The sequence below is a fragment of the Somniosus microcephalus genome, chromosome 5 (genome assembly GCF_052327205.1).
Source record: "Somniosus microcephalus isolate GS21.2 chromosome 5, FLI_Smic_1.0, whole genome shotgun sequence".
NCBI classification, from domain to species: Eukaryota; Metazoa; Chordata; class Chondrichthyes; order Squaliformes; family Somniosidae; genus Somniosus; species Somniosus microcephalus.
The window spans coordinates 136319057-136343816 of record NC_140991.1 but is presented as its reverse complement, the minus strand read 5'-3'; the positions used below and the strand labels follow the sequence as shown (position 1 = coordinate 136343816).

Here is a 24760-nt window from a genome sequence, read left to right as displayed (position 1 = left end):
TTGTTGTGCGAGGCCCCTTGGGTTGGAGCGATCATAACATGATAGAATTCTTCATTAAGATGGAGAGTGAAGTGGTTGACTCAGAGACTAGGGTCCTGAATTTAAATAAAGGAAACTACGATGGTATGAGGCGTGAGTTGGGTAGGATTGATTGGGGAATGTTACTCAAAGGGTTGACGGTGGATAGGCAATGGCAAACATTCAAAGATCGCATGGATGAACTACAGAATTTGTTCATCCCAGTTTGGCATAAAAATAAAACAAAAAAGGTGACTCAACCATGGCTAACAAGGGAAATTAGGGATAGCATAAGATCTAAGGAGAGGACATATAAATTGGCCAGAAAAAGCAGTAAACCTGAGGATTGGGAGCAGTTTAGGATTCAACAAAGGAGGATAAAGGGATTAATTAAGAAGGGGAAAATAGAATATGAGAGTAAGCTTGCAGGGAACATAAAAACTGACTGTAAAAGCTTTTATAGATACAGGAAACTCTCGATTTACCAGCACCTAAATAACCGGAAATCTCTGTTAACCGGCAAAATTCAGGAGTAGGTTCAGGTAAGTTTTACTTCATATTAGTGGCCGTTCCTGGATCTGTGGCTTTGTAATCGGGGTTCCTGCACTTGTTGCTAAGCAACAGGGACGCTTGGTCTGTGGCCGGGGTTCTTGCACCTGTTGCTCGTACCTTTTAACTATACCTCTCTGTAATCCGGACTTTTTGATAAACCGGCACCACGCCGATCCCGTCGGTGCTGGATAAAAAAGAGTTTCCTGTATGTGAAGAGAAAAAGATTGGTGAAGTCATGCGTAGGTCCCTTGCAGTCAGAATCAGGGGAATTTATAATGGGGAACAAAGAAATGGCCGACCAATTAAACACATACTTTGGTTCTGTCTTCACAAAGGAGGACACAAATAACCTCCCAGAGATGTCGGGGAACATAGGGTCTAATGAGAGGGAGGAACTGAAAGAAATCAGTATTTGTAGGGAAATGGTGTTAGGGAAATTGATGGGATTGAAGGCCGATAAATCCCCAGGGCCTGATAATCTACATCCTAGGGTACTTAAGGAAGTGGCCCTAGAAATAGTAGATGCATTGCTGGTCATCTTCCAAAATTCGATAGACTCTGGAACTGTTCCCATGGATTGGAGGGTAGCTAATGTTACCTCACTATTCAAAAAAGGTGGTAGAGAGAAAACAAGGAATTATAGACCGGTAAGCCTGACATCGGTAGTGGGGAAAATGCTAGAGTCCATTATAAAAGATGTAATAGCAGAACACTTGGAAAACAGTGACAGGATCGGACAAAGTCAACATGGATTTAGAACAGGTAAATCGTGCTTGACTAATCTGCTGGAATTTTTTGAGGATGTAACTGGTAGAATAGATAAGGGAGAACCAGTGGATGTGGTGCATTTGGACTTTCAGAAGGCTTTCGATACGGTCCCGCATAAGAGGTTAGCGTGTAAATTTGGGGCACATGGGATTGGGGGAAGGTACTGACTTGGATAAAGAACTGGTTGGCAGACAGGAAGCAAAGAGTTTGAATAAACGGCTCTTTTTCCGAGTGGCAGGCAGTGACTGGTGGGGTACCGCAGGGATCGGTCCTAGGACCCCAGCTATTCACAATATATATAAATGATCTAGACGAGGGAACTAGATGTAATATCTCGAAGTTTGCAGACGACACAAAGCTGGGTGGGCGTGTGTGCTGTGAGGAGGATGCCGAGAAACTCCAGTATGATTTGGACAGGTTGGGTGATTGGGCAGAAGCATGGCAGATGCAGTATAATGTGGATAAATGCGAGGTTATCCACTTTGGTGGCAAAAACAGGAAGGCAGATTATTATTTGAATGGCAATAGATTGGGAGAAGGCAAAGTGCAACGAGACCTGGGTGTCTTTTTGCAGCAGTCGCTGAAGGTAAGCATGCAGGTGCAGCAGGCGGTTAAGAAGGCAAATGGTATGTTGGCCTTCGTAGTGAGAGGGTTCGAGTACAGGAACAAGGATGTCTTGCTGCAGTTGTACAGGGCCTTGGAGAGACCACACCTTGAGTATCGTGTGCAGTTTTGGTCGCCTTATCTGAGGAAGGATGTCCTTGCCATGGAGGGAGTGCAGCGAAGATTCACCAGACTGATACCTGGGATGGCAGGAATGACGTATGAGGAGAGATTGGGTCGATTGGGCTTATACTCGCAGGAGTTTAGAAGAATGAGAGGGGATCTCATTGAAACGTATAAAATTCTAACAGGACTAGACAGACTAGATGCAGGAAGGATGTTCCCGATGGCCGGGGAGTCCAGAACCAGGGGTCACAGTCTAAGGATAAGGGGTAAGCCATTTAGGACAGAGATGAGGAGGAATTTCTTCACCCATAGAGTGGTGAACCTGTGGAATTCTCTACCACAGAAGGCAGTTGAGGCCAATTCATTAAATATATTCAAGAAGGAGTTAGATATATTTCTTAAGGCTAAAGGCACCAAGGGATATGGGGAGAAGGCAGGGACCGGGTACTGAATTTGGATGATCAGCCATGATCTCATTGAATGGTGGAGCAGACTCGAGGGGCCGAATGGCCTACTCCTGCTCCTATCTTCTATGTTTCTATGTAACGGAACTCTGCCCAATTTTCTGCTTTGGTGGACCTCATCAGAAAATCCAGGCTATAGACTCGAATCCAAATTTAAATAGCACATACGAAATATTGGACTTGATATATCGCTAACTTTAAAACTCATTGTGAAAGTGGTACTCAGCCACTGGGTTCAACTCGACAGACTTTATTACTGTGGTGAAATTTGTAAATCACTAAAGTGTGCCCCTTTTCATTCACCGCAAAATTACACACCATGTGAGTAGGCGACAGTGTTGAATAAGGAGATCAAAATTAACGTGAAGGCTAAAAAAAAAATTGAAAGGGAGGGAAGTGAAAAGCAGAGGTCTGGAAGTTGTGCAGAACTCTGAGGATAATTACACTACTAGAAGAAAAGGTGGATTGTTAGGAACATCAAATAGGATCCAAAAATATTTGAATTTTTAAAATATCTATGGGTGTGTTAAATGAAGTTTGTATTCATTAACGTGAAAGATATCAGTGTTAGGAAGTGAGATTGCCAATTTGCTCACGTTTTAGAGTGAGTTCAAACCCACCAAAGAACTAAGGAAATAGAAATCATTAAATGTTTTTATGGCACATGCACCAGATCAAAATATAATTGTGTGTGCATTTAAACAAGTTCAGTGTAGATAAGAAGCAGTTTCTGCTTCAAACTTAAGCTGAACTTGTGTCATATTAATCCAAAGTTGAGCCCTGAACTGAATCTGAAATGAAGCAGAGTGAAACTCCTTCCTTTTAGTCGGACCTTGATTCTGGATTTAGACTGTAGCATCGGTGCAAAGCATAACTACTCCCAGGTCACGGCATTACTAGGAAGTGGGAGGAAGGTGCACAAGTCTTCCAGTTGAGGTGAGTTGGATGGACCTAATCGTATTTTATCCTCTGTTTTGTATGTAGTGTAAATGAATTCTAGAATGTTCAAGGAAATGAGCTCTGGTTAATACTTTTAGGTGCTCCTTAAATAAAGAGCTAGTACCTGAGGACTGGAGATCTGCAAATGTGCGGGAAAGGAGGAAGGCAAGAACCGGAGAATTGTGCACCAGTTTTTGGAACATTAAGTGTTTTGAGAGTGTTTTATGGACACTATTGATCATTTGAATGTTTGTAGTTTTAAAAGCAATTGTTTATGCTTCATGAATCTACTTGAGGAGTAACTAAATTAGTGAGTGAAGGCAATCCCATCAATATAATTTACTTGTACTTCTACAAGCCATTTGCTGAGCTTCAGTAGCTTAATGTCTTAAGGAATCAATGGCAAATTAACTAACTAGATTAAAAACCTTAGTGATAGCAGAAGATCATGAAAACATTTGGGTGGAGGTAGCAGAGCTCGATTAGAGGAGATCCGCAGGATCCCATGTTATTTGCAATATCCATAAATGATTTGGAAGGGAGTACTTCTGGTAATCTAAATTTGCTGATGATACAAAGCTATGTGGCAGTTGATGAGTTTATGGCAGATTGATAATTTTCAAAGGGACCTGTGCAAAAATTAAGAGGGGGATGGCAGATACATTTCAATGTGGTTAGATTTGAGTAAAGCACGTTAGTGAGTACAGTGAAATTTGTGTACACAGAATGGGTATCTATTTACAAAAATGGAGCAGAAAAAAAAATGTGCTTAACAACAACTTGCATTTATATAGCGCCTTTAACGTAGTAAAATGTCCCATGGCTCTTCACAGGAGCATAATTAGACAAAAACTGACACAGAGCCAAAGAAGGAGACATTGGGCTGGATTTGCGATGAGTATAACGGTGAGGCTAATAACGGGGTGAAACGGACAGAAAATTCTGGCGTCCGCACATAGATTGCATAGGATATACGGCATAGAAACAGGCCATTCGACCCAACCAGTTATCTAGCTTCCCCTTAAATGCATCTATACTATTTGCCTCAACTACTCCCTATGGTAGCGAGTTCCATATTCTCATCACTCTTTGGGTGAAGAAGTTTCTTCTGCATTCCCTATTTAATTTCTTGGTGACTCTCTTATATTGATGGCCTCTAGTTTTGCTCTTCCCCGTAAGTGGAAACATTCTCTCTGTATCTACTCTATCAAAACCTTTCTTAATTTTAAAGACCTCTATTAGGTCACCCCTCAGCCTTTTTTCAAGAGAAAAGAGACCCAGCCTGTTCATCCTTTCCTGATATAACCTCACATTTCTGGTATCATCTTTGTAAATCTTCTATGCACCCTCTCCAGTGCCTCTATATCCCTTTTATAATATGGCAACCAGAATTGTACACAGTACTCCAAGTGTGGTCTAACCAAGGTTCGATACAGGTTTAGCATAACTTCCCTACTTTTCAATTCAATCCCTCTAGAAATAAACCCGAGTGTTTGGTTTGCTTTTTTATGGCCTCACTGACCTGCGTCACAACTTTGTGATTTGTGTATTTATACTCCCAGATCCCTTTGCTCCTCTATCCCATTTAGATTCTTATTTTCCAAGTAATATGTGATGACCTTATTTTTCTTACCAAAATGTAATACCTCGCACTTATCTATGTTGAAATATATTTGCCAATTATATGCCCATTCTTCAAGTTTATTCTCGTCGTCTTATAATTTGTTGTCCTCCTCCTCAATATTGACTATCCCTCCAAATTTGATGTCGTCTGCAAATTTAGAAATTGTGTTTTTGATTCCAAAGTCTAAATCGTTAATATAAATTGTGAACAACAGTGGTCCCAGCACTGACCCTTATGGGACCCCACTTGCCACTCTGAATAGCTACCCTTTACCCCCGCTCTCTGCTGTCTGTCTTTCAGCCAGCCAGCTATCCATTCTGCTAATTGTTCCCTGACTTTGTATGCTCTGACCTTATTCATTAGTCTATTATGTGGCACCTTATTGAAGGCCTTTTGGAAATCTAGATACAGGGTATATTACATCTTACTGCACTACCCTTATCTACTGTCTGTTACCTCTTCAAAGAATTCAATGAGGTTGGTCAAGCAAGACTTTCCCTTTTGAAATCCATGTCGACTGTTATTATATTTTTGGTTTTTAGATGTTTTTCTATTTTCTCTTAATAGAAACATAGAAGTTAGGTGCAGGAATAGGCCATCCGGCCCCTCGAGCCTGCTCCGCCATTTAATGAGATCATGGCTGATCATCCAAATTCAGTACCCTGTCCCTGCTTTCTCCTCATACCCCTTGATCCCTTTAGCCTTAAGAAATATATCTAACTCCTTCTTGAATATATTTAATGAACTGACCTCAACGGCACTGTGTGGTAGAGAATTCCACAGGTTCACCACTCTCTGGGTGAAGAAATTCCTCCTCATCTCAGTCCTAAATGGCTTACCCCTTATCCTTAGACTGTGACCCCTGGTTCTGGACTCCCTGCCATCGGGAACCTCCTTCCTGCATCTAGCCTGTCTAGTCCTGTTAGAATTTTATAAGTTTCAATGAGATCCCCTCTCATTCTTCTAAACTCTAGTGAATATAAGCCTAATCGACCCAATCTCTCTTCATACATCATTCCTGCCATCCCAGGTATCAGTCTGGTGAATCTTCGCTGCACTCCCTCCATGGCAAGAACATCCTTCCTCAGATAAGGCGACCAAAACTGCACACAATACACAAGGTGTGGTCTCACCAAGGCCCTGTACAACTGCAGCAAGACATCCTTTTAGTAGGGATTCTATTATTTTTCCTACTACCGATGTTAAGCTGACTGGTCTATACTTCCCTGGACATGTTCTATCTCCCTTCTTAAATATAGTTATAATGTTAGCTATCCGCCAGACCTCTGGCACTACACCGGGGTAAATCGGACAGCAACTTCTGGCGTCTGTACGTGCGCTGTTGAACACGGAAATCCAGAAGTTTCTGTCACTACCCTTTGTGTGAATAAGTACTTGCTGATTTCACGTATGAATGGCCTGTCTCTAATTTTAAGATTGTCGCCTTGTTCTAGATTCTCCCATGGGAGGAAAAACCTTTCTCTGTATCTACTCCATCAAATCCCTTTATCATGTTAAACGCCTCGACCAGATCACCCCTCAACTGTCTAAATTCAAGGGACTACAGACAATGTTTCCCTGAATTATTTTTTTGGGTGCATTTCCCCTTTAAGGGGCTGTGCGGCCCATTCACAGCTTTGTGCACAGAACTTAACATTGGAAAAGCTGGTCCCGGGCTGCGCAGGACCGGCAGAGGGAATGTTTACTACATGCCAAGTTTATGCAGCCTGTCTTCATAATTTAACCATTTTAAGCCCTGGTATAATTCTCAGGAGTGGGTTTTGAACCCACAATCTTCTGACTCGAAGGCGAGAGTGCTATTACTGAGCCAAGACTGACACCGTACAAGATTAATTGTTGGGGTCTGTCTTGTAATGGGTTATTTTAATCTTGTATGGCTCATTAGTGAAGCCACATTTGAGACAATGTGTGATTCTGACATTGCCTTCATAAGAGCATTGATGCATTGGAAATTGTTTAGAGAAGTGACTAGATTTATTCTAGGGACTTCAATTTCTTGTCGTGAAGGCAGATTTGAACAATTTTAAAGGAGTTGCTATAAACTCAATCTGTTAGGCAGATGAATTGAACATTTTCAAACAATCATTAAACAACAATCTCTAATTGCTCCTTAAAATGAAATTAAATGCACCAACACCAATTACTCCGCCACCAATGTTGTGACACAGTTCTGCTGCATGTGGACGGTGAATGATTGACTAAGATATTTGAGTTGCCTACATTTATTATATTCCTGATTTGTTCTTGAAATGTAATTTGTCTCCCAGTTTCCCCCTTCCCTCTGACTCTAGATTTGAAATGTTATGAATATTGGTTCGGCGCTATCTTTGCTATCAGCGCTCACCGTTATTGGGGAGTAAATCAGACAGCAACTTCCAGCATCCGCACGTGCCCAGTTAACCGTGGAAATCAGGAAGTTGCTGTCCAAGTTGCCCTGCTCCTCCTGAAGATTACTTGCCCTTCCATGTATTTGAATGCTGTGAATTTGCGGTGCTTACGTGATAGATACCCACTAAACATATCAGAAAAAGTTAGGGCTTGTCCATTCAAGTGGAAGTGAATTTTTAACGGTATGATAAGTCTTAATTACTGCCAAACAACCTCTCTGGCACTGAAAATTAACTTTGACAAATGTGGCGACTCATTCCTTCAGATTTTAATTATTGTTGGAGATTTTTTTAAATTAAGCTAACTTTTTAAACTTTTTCTGTCTCTTTTATCTCTCTCTTAATCCCATCTTTCTTTCTATCTCTTTATTTTGCTTTCTCTATATGATTTGGCATTGAATTAACTGTTCTAACTTACACTTCCTGGTTTAGACGCTGCGGGCTCGATTTTCCAAGCCCCGAGGTGGCGGGTTTGGAGGCGGGAGTGGTGGGAAAATTGCAGAATCGGGGGGCAGGAACCCATCCTGCCCCCAACCCACCTCCGTGCCAGTGTCCCAGGAGGCGGATACCCGACCTGTGCTGGGAGCCGCCTCCCCAAGGCGGGAAGGGGTTTAGTGCCAATTAACTGCCTGTTAACAGGTAGTTAACAGGTAGTTTTTTGCCTAATCCCTATTTTTAGCCCTGAAGTGTGGGCTGTCCGACGGCTCCGAACCACGCCAAGTTAGCGAGGCGGACCGTCGGTCTGCAGGGGTTGGAGGGGTCGAGATGTCCGTTGTGCAGGTGAGTGATGGGTGCATGCATGCAGAGGTAAGTGTGTGAGGTAAGTGTAAAGTGTGTTAATAAGTTTTACTTACCTTTACTTTCTCCTGCAGGCTTCCTTCCTTCAGTTCTCGGGAGTCCCTCAGCTCATCGGCACAGAAAGCAAAATGGCCGCTGAATTGTCAGAAGCTGCAGCCTCTGCTTTCTGGTCTGGAGAGCCCTCTAACTGAATCTGAGTAGAAGGACTCAAGTTAGAAGACAGATTGTCAGTGTTTGACAGCTTCACAGAGCTGTCAAACGCTGATTTTTTTCATCTGTCAAAAGCTCTTGACAATGAAATGTCAATCGCTGACGTCACCAATAACCAGGTGTCCCTTAATTGGCCTGCTGAACCCGCTGGGCGGGCTTAACGAGGTCAATCAAGAGAAAATAGCGTGCGTTGGCCACAAGTTGATGGAGGTGGGACTACAACCCAAAAAGTGGGAGTCCTGCCTCCAAAAGCTCCCCATTGACAAAATCGAGCCCTGCATGTCTCAGTAAGGATTCTTCAATCTGATTGGTTAAGGAGATATACTGTTGCTTTCCCTGTTCACACAGGTCCCAGATCCCCTGTAGAGGGCACTGCTGTTTTTCCCTCTCTAATAACCACAAATTCCAGTGCAAAATCCCACAACCTCTGTGGGCAAATGTAAGTGTAATGAACGGCCAGCCTGCAAAATCCGGACCAATGAATTTGCAACAAGAAAAAATCCTTGTTGTATCCTTCTTGCTTCGCCTGGTATTGAATTTTCAGATTATTGACCGTCTGTGACTAATGTCAAGTACGTTTCTGCTGCTACAAAATGAGCCACGTGCTGTAAATATTAGCTGAGTGGATTTTTTTTCTGAATACTTCATGTAGGTGTAAATATTTAGTGTGCGTGGGGTTATATTATTGGGTTGAGGCTGGAGGCTATTGCGTTCTGTTATGTAGTCCTGCAATATTTTCTATTTGCTGGTTTTAGCATCGTGAATGTTTTATAAATCCGGTGCATATGAGGATGTCAGTCGGCGCTTCAAAGTTGACTTATGAAGTCTTTCATGCCGTGTAATTTTAGCTAGATAGAAATAAATAATATTACAAGTGGAAGCAGTGAAGAAAGCATGAACTGAGGTTTTAACAATTTTAGTTAAAAAAATTATACATTTTCACTAGTGTGTGGCCAGCATCTGGAACAGTTTGTGCAAGAGATAGAGACATGAAATTTATTTACAAACTTCTAATTTTGCATATGCACTTGCAGGTTTTCAGTTCTGCTAAGTATCGAGCTGTAGTTTTCCTTCACTGTAGCTTATGCAACCTAGTTAGTTATTCTAAAAGGGTTGTTGGTCTAAGATCTTTGAGAGTTTAAACATTTTTTTTGCAATGTTTTGGAAGCTGGTATCTCCCTTTTTTGAGGCGGGGAGAGCCAAAATGTGAGCATGTAATCGAAGCTGGCACTTCAGTGCAGTACGAAGGGAGCGCTGCACTGTCGAAAGTGCCTTCTTTCAGGTGACATGTTAAACTGAAGCTCTGTTTGCCCTCTCAGGTGGGCGTTAAAGATCCCACAGCACTACTCGGAGAAGTGCAGGGGAGTTCTCCCAGTGTCCTGGCCTACATTTACCCCTCAACCAACACCTAAAACAAAGGATCTTGTCATTTATTTCATTGCTGTTTGTCAGACCTTGGTGTGTGCAAAAAGGCTGCCACGTTTTCTACATTACAATGGTGACTACACCTCAAAAGTACTTCATTGGTTGTAAAATGCTTTGGGATGTCCTGAGGCCATGAAAGGCGCTACATAAATGCAAGCTTTTCTTTCGTGCTTATAAATGCCAGCTTCAATTTGAATCTTTATAAAGTGGGGATACACCAGAGTAGACTGTGCCCAAGGATTGTCCTTGGAAGTAATATGGACAGTATTTAACGAAGTAGCTCTTTCGTGTGGTTTCTCTATTGACAGTAATTTTAGTGTTTTATTAGCTTTATTTGAAGGCATGATCTAATGGAGCAAGAGACTCCCATTGGATTAAATGATCAAGCTGTAGTTTCCCCAAGAGCACAGTGGGGATAAGAACTGAGTATTGAATAACCTTTGTGATTCACCCGAGGTCCTGAAACTCCAACCAGCAATATTTTCCTGATGCATCCAGTTATTTATTTGTTTTAGTTAATTTCACAATTTTCTCAATTTTTAGGATGAGCACTTTAATTTACTAGGTTGTTTGTTTGCCAAGAGTGCTTCTAGTACCTTATTCTCTCACTGCATGATGCAAATTCTATGAGCTATTAAGTTCCTTTCCGAGTCAGTGGTAGAGTGTAAAGAGGTGTATTACAATTGTTTCCACATGATCCTTCATTACTGCCTGGCACGAGGGGTTTTGTATGTTTCTCATACTGATAAGTGTGCTTGCTTCTCCTATAGATGGCAGACTTGAACAACCCTTGTCCTTGTTGTCTGCATCAATGGATAAAACAATGATTCTCTGGGCTTCAGATGAAGAATCTGATGTGTGGTTGGAACAGGTAAGCTTTATTACCTTGTATAGTATTCTAATGCCCTGTGCCCTAAAAATAATTTTCAGGTTCTATGCCAGCAGAGAGGATTTCAGAGATATAATCATAAAGCAGGAGTGTGGTCGTGCACTGCCCAAGTTGTAGCATGTGAATTTCTTTGAATTAACAAATGTTATTTTCTTCAGGCAGCTCAGTAACTGTGGTATTCCCGCTGATGCTGTAGCTGGCAGCGGGGCCTGCTGTAAGAGGCTATCCCTAGTCTGGCGCAACGCACTGGCTGAAGGAGGGGAACTTTCCCCAGCATGCAAATAACCTTGTAGCAGGAAGTTGGCTGGGGTCAGAAGCAGCTCTGTGGTGGGTGGAAGTCCCGTCTCACTGAAGAAATTCGCCCTTTGGAAAGCCTAAACCTACCTTTAATTATGCAAGTTAACGTTTAATTGAATCAGAAGTAAATAGCACTGTTCACCTGAATTAAACCCCTTCCTGTGTGGCATCACTGAAGGAGATGGGAACAGGAGCAGGCTATTCAGCCTCCTCGACCCTGCTTCACCATTCAATTCGATCATGACTGAACGGCACCTAAACTCCATTTACCCGCCTTAATATACTTGCATAAGAACATAAGAATTAGGAGCAGGAGTAGGCCATATGGGCCCTCGAGCCTGCTCTGCCATTTGGTAAGATCATGGCTGAACTTCTACATCAACTCCACTTTCCTGCCTTATCCCCATATCACATGATTCCCTTGCTGCCCAAAGCTCTTGATCTCTGTCTTGAATATACTCAACAACTGAGCCTCCACAACCCTCTGGGGTAGAGAATTCCAAAGATTCACAACCCTATGAGTGAAGAAATTTCTCCTCATATATCAGTCCCAAATGACCAACCCCATAATCAGACTGATCCCCTAGTTCTAAACTAACTATATCAAGATTTGAAGACACTATGAATGCTACGTTTCCTCATTCTCTCTTTTTCTCTCTTTCTCTTTATTTCTCTCTTTCTCTTTCCTTTCTCTCTCCTCTCTCTTTCTCTCCCTTCTCACTCTCTCTTTTCTCTTCTTCCCCCCCGCCCCCCCCCCCCCCCCGCCACCTTAGGGAATGAGGACGCATTAAAAAATTTTTGCTAAATACAACTTTTTTTAAATCTTTATTTTATCATAAAAGTTTTCACTAGTCATTTCAGTTAGCATGTACTGCTTTTGAAACATGGAAGCATTGAAGTATATTCATCAGGATGATTTTGAAATCCAGCCATAAAATTATGGGCTGCGTGCTCACATTTTTCCAAAATATGCTCCCTGGGAGTGCAGGTTCACAGAATCACATTTAATATACTATGCTTTGGAAGAATGAGAGGCTTTTCCACATCTGACCCCTTTTTCTGTTATTTGCTGATCTACATCTGGACCCAAGTTAATTGAGCACATTTCCCCCACCTAGCAGTTTTACTGCCTGTAGCATGCCCAACTGATTGTGAACATCTCAAAAACTTTCTTTTTGACCAAGGCTTCTGTCACCCTTCCTAGTCTCTGCCTCCATGGCTTGACATCCATTCCCTTATCTATTTCTATTTTTTTCTCTCTCTCTGTAAAGCACCCGTGGTCATTTTCTGTTGTTAAAGATGCTATATAACTGTAAGCTATTGTTTTTTGTTTTCATACAATGTCCATAAAGTAAATAAGGCAAACTTGTTACAGTGTACCAGTTTTGATGTTTGCATTCATGAAGCAAACTTCTTTAAGTAGGTCATAATTGTGGGCTTAAAAAAAGTCAGTAATACTAAAAACCTATGTAGGTCTCCTCTTCAACTCATTAGAAATGTACTTACTGTAATGGAATTGCATGCATTTTTAAAAAGCATTCTAAATTATTCACATTTGGCAAAGCATACCCCGGTGCATGGGGACTGCTGTAATTCTGCTTCACCCAGATTGGAAATGACATGGGGCCTGACTAAGATGCTGCAGGACAAGGAAGGGAAATTTTAACATAAAAGCAGAAAATTCTGGAAAATACACAGCATGTTGGTGAGAAAGGGAAACCTTAACTTCTTGGTGGCTTGTGACTACAATGGAATTGTCCCTGCAGATCTGCGTAGTGTCATGATATAAGCACTAGGCTTAGTTTGTGCTTAAAGAGTTAAATTATGAGGACAGGTTGCATAGATTAGGCTTGTATTCCCTCAAGTATAGAAGATTAAGGGATGATCTAATTGAGATGTTTAAGATGATTAAAGGCTTTGACAGGGTAGATAGAGATAAACCATTTCCTCTGGTGGGGGAGTCCAGAACAAGAGGGCATAACCTTAAAATTAGAGCTAAGCTGTTCAGGGGTGATGTCAGGAAGCACATATTAACACAAATGGTAGTGGAAATTTGAAACTCTCCCTCAAAAAGCTGTGGATGCTGGGTTAATTGAAAAATTCAAAACTGAGATAGATGGATTTTTGTTAGGTAAGGGTGTTAAGGGATATAGAGCAAAGGCGGGTATATGGAGTTGAGGTACAGATCAGCTATGATCTAACTGAATGGCGGAACAGGCTCGAGGGACTGAATGGCCTACTCCTGTTCCTATTTTAATGTCATTTTTTCATTTTGATGTATTTTTATTTTGGCCATTCAGTATCAAATTTAAACACTCCAAGATCAAACACAGACCTGTCAGTGTTTAAGAAATGTTTGGCATGAAATTTATACCTAAGTAATGCAGCTTGCAAACCCCTTTAAATGTGTGGCGCTATGTTTATTTTTCTGATTGAGTCGCATCAAAGTAAGTCGCACTTTTAAACAAAAATAACTGGCTGTAAGCTCAATGAATGACACCTGTCATGTCTCATGGCCAGTTGGAAAGTAAAACTCTCAGCACTTCAGTTTCTAACGTGGGAAAGGATTTGGGTGTAATTGTTGATCATATGCTATTTTGTGCTAGATTCAATCAAGCTGCTCGGGGAAGTAATGCCCATTTTAGATTCTGCAGAGTTTACAAGTTGTAATAAAAGATATTTAGGCCTAGAAATTGGGTTGGGGCGCCAAAGTGGCGCAAAAGTCAGCTGAGCGCAGGATTTAGCGCAGCGATCGGAGTGATACCGATCGCCAGAAATTCAGTTTCAGTGCCCCTCGAGGGACACGGGGCGAGGCTCGAGGCGATCTGCGTCCCTCTTAGGGCGCTGAAAGTGAATTTCGCAGCGCTACGTGCCGCAGCGCCACACGCTGTGGCACGGCACGCTGCGGTACTGCAGGCCTTCCTCCCACTGTTAAGGGGGAGGTGCCTGCAACAGCGTGAGTCCCGATCGCGAGTGCCGGCAAATGAGCCCGGCACCAAGGAGAAGTGCCGGGCTCTCGGGAAACAGCCGGCAATGCCGTGCGGGGGGGGGGTTAGGAGGCGGGGGACGGAGGTGCTAGCAGGCGGCCGCCGAAAAAGCGGCCGCCCCGCACCTCCACCTTAACTTGCGCCGCTGCCGGCACAGTAAGGCCCCGTGAACTGGGCGCGGGTAGCGAACGGCGCAACTGCGGCGTTCGCTACCAAATATCGCGAACGGGGCACGAATGGGGCACTGCGCACACCGATGACGTCATCGGTGGCGGCGCAGCGCAAATGCCTAACGCCACCATTAGCGCCCCTACTGAATATCGCCGCAGACGCAGCCAGTGGCGCTACAGCCACGGACTGCCTCTTTAGGCGCTAACAGGTGGCGCTACTCACCCAATTTCTCCCCCTTAGGCTTTTATAGTTGGTTTAACACACTACCCACAGTCAGGACACAAAAAAACTCTGCTTTTTAAATTCAGGGATTTTTAACCATTTTTTTCTTGTCAATTTTTTTCTTTTTGACTCCTTGCTGGGGGTGGTTCTATGTATGCCAGTTTTCCTTTGGCATCATGTCCAGGTGACTTATTTATGTGTGAGCCTTGATGGTGAGTATTATCAGGCTATTCAAATGTGATGGGGAACGACAGCTGGAGCCTACTGTTGTTGTCAGCTAATACTTACCTACACAAACTCCAAACTCTGTCACTGGATAGTGACCAGGTACAGGAATCTTGCCAAGCCCTAGTTAGGATCAGTTAATTCAGCACAGACCAGTGACCGAACTTGAGACCTTCCTTGTTTGTATGGTTCAGTTACTCACTGGAGGAACTTGCTGAATTAATGGGGGATGTATATATTGCATGTATACTATTGAGTGGATATATTGCATGTATGAGTGTATGAAGATGAATAAAAATTGGCAAAAGTACAAAATCTTTGTATTAAAATATACATGTAAATAAAACTTTTTAAAAATTGGAATACACAGACACAATCTGGCACTGTTCCCTCCTTGATATTTTGTGTTGAATACCCTGGCTGAAACTATTGAGTGCAATTATTTTTTTAAATTATTGTATGTATGCTTTACTCTGTATTAACACAACTAAATCAAATATTGGGTATAAGTTAACGGAAAACCATAATAAAATCTGAATCCTGCTGTAACTAGCAGTTCCAATCTTCTCTCCCTTTTTACCAACTCCATCACACAGATGGGTAAAACACAAAGGGGGAGAAATTGGGTGGAGCCACAAACAGGGCGCCAAGCTCGCCTGGGCGCCAGATTTTGGGCTGCGATTGGAGCAGCAGCGATCGCCGGAAATTCAGCTTGAACGCCCCAAGAGGGACACGGGGCGAGGCTCGAGGCGCTCCGCGTCCCTCTTAGGGCGCTGAAACTGAATATCGCAGCGCAACGTGCCGCAGCGCCACACGCTGCGGCACAGCGCGCTGCGGTACTGCAGGCCTTCCTCCCATTCTTAAGGGGGAGGGGCCTGCACCAGCACGATGAGCGATCACGAGTGCCGGCAAAAGAGCCCGGCACCGAGGAGAAGTGCCGGGCTCTCGGAAAACAGCCGGCAATGCCGCGGGGGGAGAACAGGAGGCCGGGGACGGAGGTGCTGGCAGGCGGCCGCCGAAAAAAACGGCCGCCCCGCACCTCCACCTTAATTTGCACCACTGCCGCCACAGGTAGGCCCCGTGAACCGGGCGCAATTAGCGAGTGGCGCTACAGAGGTGGTCGCTGCCAAATATCACGATCGGGGCGGTAGCGGGGCGCTGCGCACACCGATGACGTCATCGGTGGCGGCGCAGCGCAACAGGCTAACGCTGCCATTAGCACCCCAGCTAAATATCGCGGGAGGCGTGGCCAGTGGCGCTAAAGCCACTGAGTGCCGCCTTTAGGTGCTAACTGGTGGCGCAGCCCACCGAATTTCTCCCCCAAAGCATATTGCTTGTTTCAAACAGGCTTGAGGAGCTCAATGGCCTACTTCTGTTCCTATGGCCTGGGAGACAATGGCCTAGAAATTCAGTAAGGTCCCGCCAGCTGGCTAACGCCCAAAAGTTAGCGCTGCGCGCGGAGCCAGTTGCGCTCGTCAGATATTCAGTTTTTGCGCCCTAAGTCGGAACCAGGCGCTATTCCAGGGTGTGCCCGTCCCCGCTTGGGGCGCTGAAACTGAATTTCAGCGCTGTAGGTGCCGCTGCGCCACCCCCTGCGGAGCGGCAGGCTGCGGTACTGCAGGCCTCCTCCTTCTCTTAAGGGGGAGGTGCCTGCAATGGGGAGCTCGCCGCTTGATAGTGCCGGCAAATGAGCCTGGCACCACGGAGAAGTGCCGGGCTCGCGGAAAGCAGCCGGCAATGCCGCGGGGGGGGGTGGGGGGTGGTGGAGGAGGCCGGGGAAGGAGGTGCGGCCAGGCGGCTGCCGAAAAAGCGGCCGGCCGCACCTCCGCCTTAACTAGCGCCACTAAGGCTGCAGCACGGCCCGGTCTTCACAACGTTGTTTGCGGCCGCTGTGGAAGAGGCGGCCACAACTAAATATGGGGGTCGGGCCGGTAGCAGGGCGGAACCGGGGCACTGTGCACACCGATGACGTCATCGGTGCCGGCGCAGCGCTACCGGCTACCGCCGCCATTACCGCAGCGCTGAATATCAGCGCAAACTCCTCTACTGGCGCAGAAGCCCTCTTTGGGCGGTAACTGGTCGCACACGCAACTGAATTTCTAGCCCAATAGCTCCAGCACCAATATAAATCAAGAAAATGAGGAGAATGAAAAGAAATATCTGAAGGCTTGAAATCTCAAAGAAACTGAAAATGTTGCCGGCTGATTACCTGCGAAGGGAAAAGACAGGACAACATGCTCAGTGCAGACTCTCAGGCCGTGAATTTGCTGCGCTCAGAGGGCGGGTTTGGAGGCGCGTCTGCTGTCAAAATAGCAAAGATTGACAGCGGGTAGGAAACCCGCTGTCAACCCGCCTCCATGCAAATCTCCCAGGTGTCGGGTCTGTCAGCGCAGAACTGACCCGACACCAAGTGGCGGGGGAGACATTTCAGCTTGTTAAATGGCTTGTTAAGAGCCAGTTTAAGACTGTTTTGAGGCTTCCTTCAAATTTTACCTTCTCCCCCACGGGTTATCCGTTGTTCAGGGAACACGCCAGCTCAACCTGGCGTGTTTTGCGTCTGCTCTGATGTTTCTGATAAGCTGACAGCTGCAGAAGTTGTGTAAAGGATGGCATGTTGCAGATGGTGAGTTTCAGAGCGCAAAAAATGTTGCTTACTGCATTTCTAATACATGTAGAGATTTCTTTAGCTTACAAGTTTTTAGATTCAACTGTATGTCCAGTGACACCTCATTGGGAGATGCTACACAGGGCATCATCCCTTGACAACAATGCTGCCCGGGAGGCCAGCGATGGCATCGCCATGGCCACATTTTCTTCACCTGACGCTGTAAACCCTGGCTGCCACATGATGCACCAGGTTGACACCATCCGACACCAGCACCGTGAAGCATCCTTTAATGTCCAAGCTATTCCATGCACACATGGGGGGAAGTTATGTCTGAACAATCACTGGAACTCAGAACTCAGTAAGACACTTCTCAAGGTGCACTCCGATCTGTCCAATAAGGGGCAGTTTTGGAAAAATAGATTTCACTGTATGACTTCACATGGACATTGGCTAAACCTCTCAACTGCCTACCCTTGTGTGTTGTTAGTTGGTATGCTTGCAGTAGGATGAGGGTGAATGTGAGGGATGGGGAAGTGATAACGTAGATAGAGAGGGTTGGGTGGAGGTGCAAGTTAAGTTGGTGTGAGAAAGGATGTGCAGGAGAAGGGTATGGAAGGCAGAGTGATGGGGATGTGTTGAGTAGCACAGCTGGGTGAGTTTGAGTGTGGCTTTGCAGTAACATTTAGTGATCCACTGAGATCATCGAAAGGTTGGCGCCACTGCAACCAGGGACTCCTGATGACATCCCTGCTTTTGCCCTCCTGTGCAGTGTGCAACCAGGCTGCTTTGGTATCCTGGGGAGGTCTCTTCTGCGCTTCGAAGGGAAGGGAACCTCCCTGGAGGGAGTCATTGGAGAGCCTGGGTGTAAGCGTTTACCTTTGTGCAGTGCTTGTCAGTGTTTGCAGCACCTCAATGCTTCAGAATACTGACAGCACAACTGTCAAACTCCATGTGGACGTGGTCCCTTTAAGGAAACCGGCTGATGATGCGTCCGCAGGGCAGGCTTAACAAGGCCAATCAAGGGAAAATCCCGTTTACAGAGCGGCTGCAGCCAGGTTCATGACTGGAACCCGGAAATCGTCTCTCTCGCCACCATCCCGCCTCTATTAAATTTGCAGCCTCAGACACAACTTAGTTTTGATGAAGGTTCTGAAATTGCAAAAGTCAGAGTGCTGCAGGGTGTTTCTGAAAGTTGCATTGAGCTTGTATGGAATACTGTAGGAGGCTAAAGGTAGAGAGGTCTGAGTGGGAATGGGAGGAGGTAGTTGACTGAATTTTAAAAGAAATCCCATTTTATGTTGAACTAAATTTAATCTGGTTGCAGCAGAAGTGCCATCCTGGGTATCAGCAAAATTACTTTAACAGAATGATGAATTCGTTAGGAGGAGTGAAGATAGGTATCTTTTTGCATCACCACATGTCCTGTAAGTAGTGTTCTTACTGGCAGCGCTGGTCATTAAATGGGTTTACAGTAAATAAAGTTAATCCAACAGGTGACTTTCAATTTATTCTGATTCTACTAAGTACGCTGGCCCCGAATTTGCATTCAGCGGCGAAATGAAGGGGTTCGCCGCTGGCCCCGAAGAAAGCTGCCCACAAAGATCTTGCGATCTCTGGCGAGAAGTTTGCCGTTTTCAACGTGTAAGAGGGAGGTCCACAGCGCAGCCAGTGTCGGAGCAGTGAATGACTGACCACAACTTCAGAATCTCCGCGTTTAGATGTGCATGTGCTACATCTTGAAGTTGCGGTCAGTTTCAATAGGGTAATAACAGTGAATGCTGTTAGTTCGCCATTGTTACCCACCGCAAATTCTGGCCTTCTGTGTTTTCAATTTAAAACAACACAAATTGGACTGCTGCATGTTTTTAGTTTATGCATTTGGCTCAATTTCTGCTTTGCAATAGTACATGAGATCTACCTCGGAAAATTTCTGCTTGTTAGCTTAGTCCACAAGCGATTCTTTGATTAATCTCACATTTCTGTATTTGGACTAGGTGGTCTCTTTTAATCATGATAGCCTCACATCGAGGAAATAATTGTTTCAGTACAATTGCCGAAGTCCCAGGTAATGGGTGCCCTTTAATAATACTGTGCAGCGATCTGTGCATGGAATATTGTGCAGAATGCCGATGGACATAGAGAATCTCTGATCATTATATGATTGAACCTGCAGTAATGGTGTTTCCAATAAATTGATTTCTATACATGTGCAGAGACATGATAAAGTAGAGTTTTTTTGGAAGTATTTTCCTAATACCTGTATAAGATTCATGGGTTTCAGTGTTCAGCTTGGTGGAAATGCAACATGCTGTCTTTATGTAGACACAGGTAGCAAGCTTTTTGGATAGGATCTCACCGGTCAATATGAGATAGGATTTGAACAAGCAAAGGGTGAAAAATTATATTAATGTGAGCTAATTAGTATCAATAATGACGAAACTTTGGGTTTGTTTTGCTTTTGCTGACTCAAAAAACATACCCGAAAAGATATTTAAAGCTGCAAAAGAAATACCTAAGAAGATTTTAGTAAATAAAAAAGCAAAAAATATTGAAATACAAAGTAGGTTCAGCAACACCTGGTAGAGACTCTTCATTAGAAGATCTCTCTTATTTCAGATTTTCAACTTTTGTAGTTTTTATCACTTTTTAATAAATAACTATGCAGCATTTTGGAACTCTGCAATCAATTAAACTTCTAAATTTCTATTAATTTACACTAAGAAAGTTTATTTCTGAAATTAGATGTGAGCAGGAAAGATAAGGTAGCAGTCATGGTACCAAACAACCCAGAGGTTGAGAGTTCAAATCCCACAATGGCAAGTTATGAAATGGAATTCAGTAAATCTGGTTTTCTGTGAGCTGACATCAGAAAAAAGCTACGAAAGTTGCCTTATTGTTGTATAAACCCAACTAGTTCACTCAAGTCCTTCAGAAAATCACCACTTCCTTCATCCCTATCACACAAAATGTAAGAAAAGATCACTTCCTCTGTTTACTGTGCCACCATTTTTGTTTCTTACAGGTATGCATCTGCATTATAGAGGTTTTAGTGTAGATTTTTGGACCCATATTAAATTATAACATTTGCACTTTGAATGGAAGTTAAAAGGTTCTGTTCTACTTCACCTCAGGTTCGTGTTGGAGAAGTGGGTGGAAATACATTGGGATTCTATGGCTGCCAGTTTAGTCCAGATGGATCAATGATATTAGCTCATGCATTCCATGGAGCTCTTCACCTCTGGTGTCAAAACAAATCTAAGAAGGTAAATTAATTTGGAGTTGTATTTGAAAAATGGTGTAATTTCACACATTTGTTTGGTGCTCAGATTTTTCAATGTTAAAACTTGATTCCCTTTCATGCTTGCGATTGCAGGCTCTATAGCTGTATTTGGGACTTTCATGTAATTTATAAATAGGGATTGGGAAGGAATGTTGAAACCTCCTGAACTTTGCTGGTTCAGTTGGGTTTGGCTCAATTCCATTTTGTGTTTCTTGTAAAGTACAGTTGTGTTCCTCACAAATCATCTAAAGTTGGAGTCTGAATTGGCCAAAACTTGGAACTGAACACTGAACGGGAAAAGGAAAGGAAAACTGGAGCTGGGACTTATAATCCTCTTTAAAACTTTAGAATGCCATCGGTTGCTTTTCTGGAGTACTGTTTAAACAATTCGCGTTTCAATGACGTGCATAGATATGATGAAGCATCTGATTGAAAAGCTTGACTCAATGGGTGGGGTATTCTTTTTGGACATAGGAACATAAGAATTACAAGCAGGAGTAGACCATACGACCCCTCGAGCCTGCGCCGCCATTCAGTGAGATTATGGCTGATCATCGACCTCAACACCACTTTCCTGCCTGATGCCCATATGCTTAGATTCTTGGACTTTAGTGGAATCAATCTTGAATATACTCAACGACTCAGCATCCACAGCCCTTTCGGTAGAGAATTCCAAAGATTCACAACCCTCTGAGTGAAGAAATTCCTTCTCCTCTCAGTCTTAAATGGCAGACCCCTTATCCTGAGACGATGCCCCCTAGTTCTAGACTCTCTAGCCAGGGGAAATAACCTCTCAGCATGTGTCAAACCCCTCAGAATCTGATATGTTTCAATGAGATCATAACATAAGAAATAGGAGCAGGAGTAGGCCATTTGGCCCCTTGAGCCTGCTCCGCCATTCAATAAGATCATGGCTGATCTGCTACCTCAACTCCACTTTCCTGCTCTATCCCCATATCCCTTGATTCCTTTAATATCCAAAAATCTATCGATCTCTGTCATGAATGTACTCAACGACTGAGCCTCCACAGCCCTCTGGGGTAGAGAATTCCAAAGATTCACCACCCTCTGAGTGAAGAAATTTATCCTTGTCTCAGTCCTAAATGGCCAACCCCTTATTCTGTGACTGTGACTCCTGGTTCTAGACAGCCCAGCCAGGGGAAACATCCTCCCTGCGTCTACCCTGTCAAGCCCTGTAAGAATTTTGTTTGTTTCAATGAGATCACCTCTCATTCTTCTGAACTCCAGAGAATATAGCCTAGTCTACTCAATCTCTCCTCAGAGGACAACCCCCTCATCCCAGGAATCCATCTGGTGAACCTTTGTTGCACTCCCTCTATGGCAAGTATATCCTTCCTTAGGTAAGGAGACCAAAATTGTACACAATACTCCAGGTGTGGTCTCACCAGGGCCCTATATAATTGTAGTAAGACGTCTTTACTCTTGTACTCAAATCCTCTTGCAATAAAGGCCAACATGCCATTTGCTTTCCTAATTGCTTGCTGTACCTGCATGTTAACTTTCAGTGATTCATGTACAAGGACACCCAGGTCCCTCTGAATACAAGCATTTCCCAATCTCTCTCCATTTAAAAAATACTCTGCTTTTCTATTTTTCCTATCAAAGTGGATAACTTCACAAATCTCCACATTATATTCTATTTGCCATGTTCTTGCCCACTCACTTAGCCTGTCTATATCCCCTCTGAAGTCTCTGCATCCTCCTCACAACTTACATTCCCACCCAGCTTTGTATCATCAGCAAACTTAGATATATTACATTTGGTCCCCTCATCCCAATCATTGATATAGATTGTGAATAGTTGAGGCCTAAGCACTGATCCTTGCGGTACCCCACTAGTTACAGCCTGCCAATCAGAAAATGACCCATATATTCCTTCTCTCTGTTTTCTGTCCGTTAACCAATCCTCAATCCATGCTAGTATATTACCCCCAATCCCATGAGCCCTAATTTTGTTCAATAACCTCTTGTGTGGCACTTTGTCGAATGTCTTCTGAAAATCCAAATACACCACATCCACTGGTTCCCCCTTATCTATTCTGCAAGTTACAACCTCAAAAAACTCTTAACAGATTTGTCAAACACGATTTCCCTTTCATAAATCCGTGTTGACTCTGCCCAATCCTGTTATTATTTTCTAAGTGCCCTGTTACCACGTCCTTAATAATAGACTCTAGCATTTTCCCTACTACTTATGTTAGGCTAACTGGTCTGCACTTCCCCGTTTTCTCTCTCCCTCCTTCCTTGAATAGTGGGGTTACATTTGCTACCTTCCAATCTGCAGGAACCATTCTAGAATCTATGGAATTTTGGAAGATGACAACCAATGCATCCACTATCTCTGTAGCCATCTCTTTCAAAACCCTAGGATGTAGGCCATCAGGGCCAGGGGATTTATCTGCTTTCAGTCCCCTTAATTTTTCCAGTACTATTTTTTTACTAATACTAATTTCTCTCAGTTCCTCATTCTCACTAGACCCTTGGTTCTCCACTATTTCCGGGAAGATTTGTGCAGAAGACAGACACACATTATTTGTTTAATTTCTCTGCCATTTCCTTATTCCCCATTATAATTTCTCCTGTCTCAGCCTGTAAAGGACCCACATTTACTTTCGCTAATATTTTCCTTTTTACATACCTATAGAAGCTTTAATAGTCTGTTTTTATGTCTCTCGCTAGTTTACTCTCATTCTATTTTGCCTTTCTTTATCAATTTCTTGGTCCTCCTTTGCTGAATTCTAAAATCCTCCCAATCCTCAGGCTTACTACAGGTAGACTACCCTTTATCCGAACTTCCGAAAACCGAAACCCTCTAAAAACCGAAGGTTTTTTCGGTCAGCGTAAGTCGTGCGCACGACATGACCAGAGTGGCGCACGACTTATGCTGAGCAGGGCAGAGTGTCACTGAGTTCCCTCCTGGGTAGGAGATTGCAGGCCTAGCCGGATAAGGGATAGTGTAGCATTTTTCCGCACTTCTGAAAACCGAAATCGTTCAGTGTAAGTCGTGCGCACGACCCCGACCCCCGCCGACCCCCGACCCCCACCCTTGCCGACCCCGACCCCCCGCCGACCCCCACCCCCGACCCCGCCCCCTTTCGGATAAAATATAGTGTACCAGCCTTTATCCGCACATCCGAAAACAGAAAACCTCTGAAAGCCGAAAGTGGCGCAAAACATGACCCGACGCTGCCGATGCTTGACCCACGCAGGTGTTATGCTGCTCTGTTTGATATTTGCTGCTCTCCACCCTTTCGGATAAGGGATAGTGTATCCTTTATCCGCACTCCCGAAAACCGAATTACTCTGAAAACCGAAGTGTTTTCGCTCACCTTCCGAAATCCGAAATTTTCCGAAAACCGAAACACGGCTGGTCCCGAGGTTTTCGGATAAAGGATAGTCTACCTGTACTCTGTTTGGCAGCATTATAAGCCTCTTCCTTTGATCTAATCCTATTTTTACCTTCTCTTGTTAGCCACAGTTGGACCACTTTTCCTGTGGGGTTTTTATGCCTTAAAGGAATGTATATTTGTTGTAAATTAAATATTAATTCTTTAAATGCTAGCCATTGCTTGTCTACCGTCATACCTTTTACTGTAGTTTCCCAATCTACCTTAGCCAGCTCGCCCCTCATACCTATGTAGTTTGGTTTCTTTAGATTTAAGACCCGAGTTTCGGATTCTGACGAAGGGTCATCGACCTGAACCGTTAACTCTGTTTCTCTCTCTACCGCTGCTGCCTGACCGGCTAAGTATTTCCAGCATTTTCTGTTTTTATTTCAGATTTCCAGCATTCGCAGTATTTTGCTTTCGGACTTAACTAAATCACTTTCAAACTCAATATAAAATTCTGTCATATTATGGTCACTCTTCCCTAAAGGCCCCTTTACTACAAGGTTATTAATTAACCCTTTCTCAATGCACAATACTGGATCTAAAATAGCCTGTTCTCCAGTTGGTTCCTCAACATACTGATCAAGAAAACTATCTTACGTACATTCCATGAATTCGTCCTCCACACTATTACTGCAAATTTGGTTTGCCCAGTCTCTATGTAGATTAAAGTCCCGCACGATTACTGTATTACTCTTATTATATGCACCTCTAATTTCCTGATTTATACTCTGCC

General features: G+C 43.8%; 1 protein-coding gene across 3 annotated transcripts in view; it reads left to right on the top strand.

Annotated features, from left to right (window-relative positions):
- Positions 1–24760, top strand: part of elp2 (elongator acetyltransferase complex subunit 2) — a 241733-nt gene that overhangs the window by 56887 nt on the left and 160086 nt on the right. For all 3 annotated transcript variants that reach the window (XM_085988273.1, XM_085988272.1, XM_085988274.1), the window contains exons 10-11: positions 10706–10806; positions 20466–20597. In XM_085988273.1, the coding sequence (XP_085844399.1) occupies positions 10706–10806; positions 20466–20597 (233 nt within the window). The remainder of the gene's footprint in view (positions 1–10705; positions 10807–20465; positions 20598–24760) is intronic.